This window comes from Cottoperca gobio, chromosome 6 (genome assembly GCF_900634415.1).
Source record: "Cottoperca gobio chromosome 6, fCotGob3.1, whole genome shotgun sequence".
Taxonomy (NCBI): domain Eukaryota; kingdom Metazoa; phylum Chordata; class Actinopteri; order Perciformes; family Bovichtidae; genus Cottoperca; species Cottoperca gobio.
The window spans coordinates 26,481,073-26,490,699 of record NC_041360.1 but is presented as its reverse complement, the minus strand read 5'-3'; the positions used below and the strand labels follow the sequence as shown (position 1 = coordinate 26,490,699).

General features: G+C 47.2%; 1 protein-coding gene across 2 annotated transcripts in view; it reads right to left on the bottom strand.

Moving 5' to 3' along the window:
* Positions 1-1,980: 1,980 nt before the first annotated feature.
* Positions 1,981-9,627, bottom strand: part of ankrd27 (ankyrin repeat domain 27 (VPS9 domain)) — a 28,085-nt gene continuing 20,438 nt past the window's right edge. For both annotated transcript variants that reach the window (XM_029433044.1, XM_029433043.1), the window contains 7 exons: positions 8,069-8,263; positions 7,360-7,479; positions 4,295-4,468; positions 3,759-3,852; positions 3,599-3,677; positions 3,435-3,486; positions 1,981-3,172 (listed from right to left, as the gene is read on the bottom strand). In XM_029433044.1, coding sequence (XP_029288904.1) covers positions 2,549-3,172; positions 3,435-3,486; positions 3,599-3,677; positions 3,759-3,852; positions 4,295-4,468; positions 7,360-7,479; positions 8,069-8,263 — 1,338 coding nt within the window. In that variant the 3' untranslated portion in view covers positions 1,981-2,548. The remainder of the gene's footprint in view (positions 3,173-3,434; positions 3,487-3,598; positions 3,678-3,758; positions 3,853-4,294; positions 4,469-7,359; positions 7,480-8,068; positions 8,264-9,627) is intronic.

Here is a 9,627-nt window from a genome sequence, read left to right as displayed (position 1 = left end):
TACTATGATGCCTGCCTTAGTTTAGTGTTAGCATGCTAACGTGCTAATGTTCAGCAGGTATAATGTTTACTATGATGCCTGCCTTAGTTTAGTGTTAGCATGCTAACGTGCTAATGTTCAGCAGGTATGTTTACTATGATCCCTGCCTTAGTTTAGTGTTAGCATGCTAACGTGCTAATGTTCAGCAGGTATGTTTACTATGATTCCTGCCTTAGTTTAGTGTTAGCATGCTAACATGCTAATGTTCAGCAGGTATAATGTTTACTATGATTCCTGCCTTAGTTTAGTGTTAGCATGCTAACATGCTAATGTTCAGCAGGTATAATGTTTACTATGATTCCTGCCTTAGTTTAGTGTTAGCATGCTAACGTGCTAATGTTCAGCAGGTATGTTTACTATGATCCCTGCCTTAGTTTAGTGTTAGCATGCTAATGTGCTAACGTGAACGCAGAGTACAGCTGATGGGAACGTCTTCTGTTTTGTAGCTTATAAACCAAAGTATTGGACAAAGCTTTTATAAAGCTCGACAACTTTTACAATCCTTTTTGTGTCTTAATGTCTCAAAGCTTCACTCCTGAAGCTCCGCTGGTATTTTATATATTCATCATGTTTAAACGAGTTATTTACAACAGTTCAGAAGGTTTTTGATGAATCCGACTGACAACACATGAATTAATAAGAAGTTTAGCGTGAGGATTCAGAAAAGGCCAAATGTGTTGTAACTTTGAACTTTAATGAAAAAGGTTTGATTTATTGACATTTCAAAATAGTTTAAGGAAGAAAAATAAAACGGTTTTGATGATTTCTTTTAGCATGTTTTCATTTATTAGACACTGAAACACAAAGACGCTGCTTTGCTGAAGACGCAGTGAACGTGTGTGTGACAGTCGACACACCGCAGGAGCGAGGACTGGACGGACCGTTCACAGTAAAACAAACCGACTGAAACATGCACAGTAATCATATGTGAGGTGGGACATTTCTACGGTGCTGCAGATGCTTCATTATGTTGGAATATATTCAATATCCTCTAATGTTAAAGGACCAAACTATTCACTGCTCAACAATTTCCAAATCATAAATCCATTTCTTTCTACCTGCAGCCAATAGTTCGACTTTATTTCAGTATGTTGTGAACTTCTACAAATAAAGAATCATTGCTAATATTATTCTTGACTATATCCTGATATGGTAAATGCAGAATTTCATCATGTACTGTGAATTACATTTGATCCAATTCTTCACACGCTCATTAAAACCTCAATTTATTGTTTTTAATAAATGAATTGTTTGGTCTATAAAATGTGTTTTAAAGCCCATAAATCTGTATTCATTATATATTTAGTATATATTTATTTTATGTGCAGCTGGACACTTTAATCTCAGTAAAGCTTGTTCCTGGTTAAATAAATACTAAATGCAATGTTTGCAAGGAAGGAAATGAATCTTAAACATGTTTGTATGATTTAGAAAATAGTTGGCAGTGATGTAAAATGTGAGATTTGTGATTAATGTGATAAAAAACATAAAAAACCTGCAGAGATCCTTTAACTTGCTCCAAGTCTGTGGAGAAAACATTTCTAACATTCAGGAGAAGCTGAACCTCTCTGAACACACGACACACCGTCAACAAGCGGAATAATAAATAAAATAACCCTAATAAAGGATGAAGATGTTAAACGGGCCGAAACGAGCAAACCAACAAAACTGTAAATGCATTTTTTAACACTGAAAACAAAAAGTATTCAAGTAAAACAACTGAAGTCTGGAGGACTGACGGCGACAGTCTCGTGGATTAAAACAACATCCATACAAAACAAACTAACGTCAGTTTGCGTCCCTTTTTCTTTACGTGAAGGCGAGAAGAAGAAAGTGCTTCAAAAAAAAAGAAGGAGAAGAAGAAGGAGAAGGAGAAGAAGAAGGAGAAGAAGAAGAAGGAGAAGAAGAAGAAGAAGAAGGAGAAGAAGAAGAAGGAGAAGAAGAAGAAGGAGAAGAAGAAGAAGGAGAAGGAGATGAAGAAGAAGGAGAAGAAGAAGAAGAAGGAGAAGGAGATGAAGAAGAAGGAGAAGGAGAAGAAGAAGAAGAAGGAGAAGGAGATGAAGGAGACGCTTTCATATATTTGCAGTAGAAACCAGAAGATGAGACATAATGCATCATTTAACCAAAATGTTTTCATCTTCGTCAGTCGGCTCCAGAAATGTGACTTTTCTGAGACACAGCGAGAGTCGACGTCACGTCGTGAATCAAATTGTGTGCTTTTTAAATGTAGTCTGATCTGAACTGTTTCCTCTCCGGTGTTTAAGACTAAAGAACAGCTGGGAAATCTTTATACGTTTCTTAACTTCTTAACTTCTTAACTTTCATTTTCTATCTGTGAAAACAGGTGGAAAGAAAGTTCCAGTTTGAAACAGCTGTTTTTGTGAAGTGATTCGTTTCCCAGATGTTTTTAAGTCATAAACACAGAAGAGAAAATCCTTTTCCTCGCTCTCCTCTCAGGGCTTCTGCAGTCTTTCATCGAGGGAAAGGGAAACCAAACATCTGTGCTCCTCTATAATCTGTCTGCACGACTCCTCGACTCTCCTTCACTGTTGCCGTCTGTCTGATCGCCTCCATCGGTCTGCATTGTGGGGCGGAGGTCTGCGGGGCAGGTGGGTGCGGAGTCTCCGCCTTTGCTTTCGGACGGCAAAGCCTCTTTTTCGGTACGAGTCCGCTTGTCAGATGACTCCAACTCGCTGTTGGTGTCAGAAGGCTCTGGGGGGTCACGTGGAGCTGTGGTGTGTGTAGGAGGGGGTTCAGACGGTGAGGTCTCACTACTGATGCTGCAGTCGTCGGTGGAGTGAGTTTCATCGGTGTCGGGCTGTGCGTCGTCTCTGGATGTCTGAACACCGGCGGACACGGTGTCGACCGTGTGTGTGTCGTCCGTGTGTGTGTCGTCCGTGTGTGTGTCGTCCGTGTGTGTGTCGTCCGTCTGATCGCTCTCTTGTGGAGTGTGTTCAGTCGCGTTTGGAGTGTGTGCGGGCTCCGGCGGCTGCAGTGTTTGTTCTCCAGAGTCCAGCGTGTGACAACGACCCAGGGGCCGCTCTCTCAGCCGCGGCCCGGCGTGGAGGCTTGCAGACGGGCTGCTGACCTCCACCGTCTCCCCTCGCCTCAGCCGCCTCCTGTCTGGATTCCCCTGGGGGGGGGGGGGATTAAGATCAGACCATAAGACTGCAAACATCGACTACAGAGGAAACACTTATAGTCACGTTCCTGCTGATGTGGATCAAAAAGCTGGAATCATTTCTATACAGACGCTGTTTAATAAAGTAGTTTTAATTTTTACTCCCTTTGTACTTTATGAATGTTTGCGTTGACACTCAGCTCAGCATTGAGAGCCTCCCAGTATTATTATAGTGTGAAGTTATATTTAATAACACATGAATAAGATCACGTACCTGGTTCAGGTTTGTTGAACACCTGGAGGAACCTTTCTTCATCTGATGAATCCTGAATCAATCACATCCCAACACACTTAATACATATAACACCTCACTTATATATATATTGTATATTGTATATTTATATACACGTGTTTGAGCGCTGAAGCGTGGCGACAGACCTGCTGATGGACTGCGCCAGCTTCTGTCTCCTGCCATTGGTCTGATCCTGGAGCCGCAGGCGCTGCACGAACGAGTGAGCTGCAGCGACAACAAGGGAAGTTACATCCTGAGTAATCACACACACATTTTGATGACTATGATAGTTCTGATGCTAATTACCCAGAGCGCCTTTGGGCACAGAGAGCAGTTTGATCGGTTCAGCGTCGGGAGAAAGTCCGGACGCTTTCTGCAGAGCTCTCAGGATCTCCGTGTTCTGCAGAGGAAGACAGATGAAGTGAGTTGTGATCACTGATCGTCATCTTATTGGTATGATGTGAAGAAAAAGACTCCAATGAACGGTGATGTCACTGAGCCTCTCAAATGTGGAGACTTCCTGCTTTTCTCTGTTTAAAATCATAATAAAGTGAAAGTCTTTGGGTTCTGATGTTTAAATCACTTCTTTATATTATCTTATTTTATAGACAAGTCAATTCATCTGGAAAAATAATAATCAGATTATTTGATGATGAAAAGAAGCTCTGGTTTAACTGAGTTTTCCATGAAGCATCACAACAACCTAAAAGAAGCTCAGTAACTGTGCAGCCATGAACATGATGATATGCTGAATATTCATTTGGCTTTAAGTTTGTCTCAGTTATATTTGTGTGATTCATATTTTCATAAGGTATTTAGTGTCCCTGCAGTGTGTGTAGCACCTTGCCGCCCAGCTCGTAGGCGCAGTCCAGCGGCGTCCGCTGCCTCTTGTTCCTGAGGTCGGGCGAAGCTCCGCCCCTCAGCAGCAGCTCCACCAGCGCCTGGTGTCCCCCGCGCACCGCCTCATGGAGAGCCGTGTTCCCCTGAAGGTTCACCACGTTCACCAGCGCATCACTCTGCACACACACACACACACACATACACAGTTTCTCATTAAGAGTTATTTCATAGAATGTGTGTGTTGCTGGTTTCATCAAGCTGTTGAAGAGACAAGAACTAAAGTACTAAGATTAAAGGTACTTTATACCTAAATATTAAATATTGTACTTTTTACTCCACTACATTACTCTGACAGCTTTAGTTTACAGTTTTTCCTCCCCCTGTATCTCCAGATGTTTGTGATAAACTTTGTGATGAAGTTTCCTTCATAAGAAGATTCTCCTCTTCAACTGGCTCCTTGCAACGTAAAGGAGCAGCGGCTCTACTCCGAGTCTCTCACGGATGGCTGAGCTTCTCACCCTATCTCTAAGAGAGACGCCACCCGTCTGAGTAAACACATTTCGGCCGCTTGTACCCGTGATCTCGTTCTTTTGGTCATGACCCAGCCTTCATGACCAAAGGTGAGGGTAGGAACGAAGATCGACCGGTAGATTGAGAGCTTTGTCTTCTGGCTCAGCTCTCTTTTCGTCACAACGGTGCGGTAAAGTGACTGTAGTACCGCCCCCGCTCATTCCCTACCCGGAGTAGGCAATCCACCGGTTTCTTGCTGAGAGCCATGGCCTCAGATTTGGAGGTGCTGATCCTCATCCCAACCGCTTCACACTCGGCTGCGAACCGATCCAGTGAGTGTTGAAGGTCACAGACCGATGATGCCATAAGGACCACATCATCTGCAAAGAGCAGCAATGAGATCCTCAGGTCACCGAACTGCAACCCCTCTCCTCCACGACTACGCCTCGATATCCTGTCCATGAAAATCACGAACAGGATTGGTGATAAAGTGCAGCCCTGGCGGAGGCCAACATTCACTGGAAACGAGTCCGACTTACTGCCGAGTATCCGGACACAACTCTCGCTTTGGGCGTACAGGGATTGAATGGCCCTCAGAAGTGACCCCCTCACCCCATACTCCCGCAGCACCTCCCACAGTATCACCCGGGGGACCCGGTCATACGCCTTCTCCAGATCCACAAAACACATGTAGACCGGATGGGCGTACTCCCAGGCCCCCTCCAGGATCCTTGCGAGAGTAAAGAGTTGGTCCGTTGTTCCACGACCAGTGTGGAATCCGCATTGTTCCTCTTCAATCAGAGGTTTGACTACCGGCCGAACCCTCCTTTCCAGTACCTTGGAGTAGACTTTACCAGGGAGGCTGAGAAGTGTGATACCCCTGCAGTTGGCACACACTCTCTGGTCCCCCTTTTTAAATAGGGGAACCACCACCCCGGTCTGCCAACCCCTAGGCACTGTCCCAGACTTCCACGCAATGTTGACGAGGCGTGTCAACCAAGACAGCCCCTCAACACCCAAAGCCTTCAGCATTTCTGGACGGATCTCATCAACCCCTGCGGCTTTGCCACAGCTCTGCCTCTACCATAGAGGGCGTGTTAGTCGGATTCAGGAGTTCCTCAAAGTGCTCCTTCCACCGGCCGATAACCTTCTCAGTCGAAGTCAGCAGGGTCCCACCCTCGCTGTACACAGCTTGGATGGTTCCTCGCTTCCCCCTCCTGAGGTGGCGGATGGTTTTCCAGAAGCACCTTGGTGCCGACCGAAAGTCCTTCTCCATAGCTTCTCCGAACTTCTCCCACACCCGCTGCTTTGCCTCTGACACGGCAGAGGCTGCCGCCCTTCTAGTCCTTCGGTACCCTGCAACTGTTTCCGGAGTCCTCCCGGATAACATAACCCGGAAGGACTCCTTCTTCAGTCGGACGGCTTCCCTGACCACCGGGGTCCACCACGGTGTTCGAGGGTTACAGCCCCTTGAGGCATCTAAGACCTTGAGACCACAGCTCATCACCGCAGCTTCAGCAATAGAGGTTTTGAACATCGCCCACTCAGGTTCAATGCGCCCAACCTCCACAGGGATGTCTGAAAAGCTCCGCCGGAGGTATGAGTTGAAGATCCCCAGGACAGGGGCTTCCTCCAGACGTTCCCAGTTCACCCGCACTACCCGTTTGGGTTTACCAGGTCTGTCCAGAGTCTTCCCCCACCCCTTGATCCAACTCACCACCAGATGATGATCAGTCAACAGCTCCGCCCCTCTCTTCACCCGAGTGTCCAAAACATGCGGCCTCAGATCAGATGATACGATTACAAAATCGATCATTGACCTTTGGCCTAGGGTGCTCTGGTACCACGTACACTTATGAGCATCCTGATGTTCGAACATGGTATTTGTTATGGCCATTCCATGACTAGCACAGAAGTCCAACAACAAACGACTGTTCGGGTTTAGATCAGGGAGGCCGTTTCTCCCAATCACGCCTCTCCAGGTGTCTCCATCGTTTCCCACGTGTGCGTTGAAGTCTCCCAGCAAGACTACGGAGTCCCCTACTGGAGCCCCCTGCAGGGCTCCATTCAGGGTCTCCAAGAAGGCCGAATACTCCGAACTGCGGTTTGGGGCATTGGCACAAACAATAGTCAGAGTTTTCCCCCCCATAACCCGAAGGCGTAGGGAGGCGACCCTCTCGTCCACCGGGGTAAACTCCAACATAGCGGCGCTCAGCTGGGGACTTGTGAATATCCCCACCCCGGCCCGACGCCTCACACCTTGGGCAACTCCGGAGAAGAATAGAGTCCAACCCCTATCCAGGAGTACTGTTCCAGAGCCAAGACTGTGCGTGGAGGTAAGCCCCACCAGATCCAACTGGTAGCGCTCCACCTCCCGCACTGGTTCCGGCTCCTTCCCCCTCAGAGAGGTGACGTTCCACGTCCCCAGAGCCAGCCTCTGCTGCCCGGGTCTGGTCTGTCGAGGTCCCTGACCATCACTGCCACCCGTGTGACAGCGCAGCGATAATATATAATAATATATAATAACACATAATAATATATAATAGTCTCTGTTCACCTGTAACAAAGTGGTGGTCGTCTCCAGGTTTCCACAGAGGCAGGCCTGGATTAGAGGTGTGTTGCCATAGTGATCCTTCTTGTTCAGTTTGGCATTGCACTCAAGCAGAAACCTCATCACCTAAAACACACACACGCACGCACGCACACGCACACGCACACGCACACACACAATATAATATATATAATTAATATACAGTAAAGATCTTACATGTTAATTTAAGGCTGATATTATTAAATTAATATTAAAAAGTAATAATATTAAAAAGTAATAATATTAAAAAGTAATAATATTAAAAAGTAAAAATATTTTATAATGAGAAATTACTTTAACAATGAAATAATTATCTAAATAGTTGGAGATTAATCAACTAATCGTTAATTTTTAACAAACAAACTGGAGGAAATGGTGCATTTTTTGGGGACTATTTTCAGCGGCGGATTAATCCACCTTTAGTGAGTATTAGTGGCTGACAATAAGGCTTTAAATCTTTGGTCTGCACCGCTGTGTTTCTGCCACCTGGTGGAGCCAGTGAGCCTGAAGGGACACTCACTTATTGTGTTTGACCCACTTCTACACGGCAGGCCACATCAGTAGCAGTTTTACATCATTTATATCAACTGGTGTCAAACTGGAGTAAAAACGAAAGTATTGCGTTGATATTATTAAATATTATTGCTCCGTATGACTGTTCACAGCTTCTTCCTACCTGCACGTGACTGTTCTGGCTGGCCAGGTGAAGCGGCGTGGCGCTCTGGTTGGTGCGGGCGTTGACGTTGGCTCCGTGGCGGATCAGCAGGGCGGCCAGCGCAGAGTGGCCGTGCAGGGCGGCGACGTGGAGCGGCATGAAACCGTCAATGTTACAGCTGTTCACCCCGAGAGCTCCGGCCTGCAGGACAGACATCTGCAGGACATACACACACACACACCCAGAGGGTCAGACACACACAGAGAGTCAGACACACACAGAGGATCAGACACACACCCAGAGGGTCAGACACACACAGAGAGTCAGACACACACAGAGGATCAGACACACACAGAGGGTCAGACACACACAGAGGGTCAGACACACACAGAGGGTCAGACACACACAGAGAGGTCAGACACACACAGAGAGTCAGACACACACAGAGGGTCAGACCACACACAGAGGGTCAGACACACACACAGAGGGTCAGACACACACAGAGAGTCAGACACACACAGAGGATCAGACACACACACAGAGAGTCAGACACACACAGAGAGTCAGACACACACAAGAGAGTCAGACACACACACAGAGGGTCAGACACACACACAGAGGGTCAGACACACACACAGAGAGTCAGACACACACAGAGAGTCAGACACACACAGAGGGTCAGACACACACACAGAGGGTCAGACACACACAGAGAGTCAGACACACACACAGAGGGTCAGACACACACACAGAGGGTCAGACACACACACAGAGGGTCAGACACACACACAGAGGGTCAGACACACACACAGAGGGTCAGACACACACACAGAGGGTCAGACACACACAGAGAGTCAGACACACACACAGAGGGTCAGACACACACAGAGGGTCAGACACACACAGAGGTCAGACACCACACAGAGGGTCAGACACACACCAGAGGGTCAGACACACACAGAGGGTCAGACACACACACAGAGGGTCAGACACACACACAGAGGGTCAGACACACACACAGAGGAGTCAGACACACACACAGAGGGTCAGACACACACAAGAGGGTCAGACACACACAGAGGGTCAGACACACACACAGAGGTCAGACACACACAGAGGGTCAGACACACACACAGAGGGTCAGACACACACACAGAGGGTCAGACACACACACAGAGAGTCAGACACACACAGAGGGTCAGACACACACAGAGGGTCAGACACACACAGAGGGTCAGACACACACAGAGAGTCAGACACACACAGAGGGTCAGACACACACAGAGGGTCAGACACACACAGAGGGTCAGACAACACACACAGAGGGTCAGACACACACACAGAGGGTCAGACACACACACAGAGGGTCAGACACACACACAGAGGGTCAGACACACACACAGAGGGTCAGACACACACAGAGAGTCAGACACACACAGAGGGTCAGACACACACACAGAGGGTCAGACACACACAGAGGGTCAGACACACACAGAGAGTCAGACACACACCAGAGGGTCAGACACACACAGAGGGTCAGACACACACACAGAGGGTCAGACACACACAGAGAGTCAGAC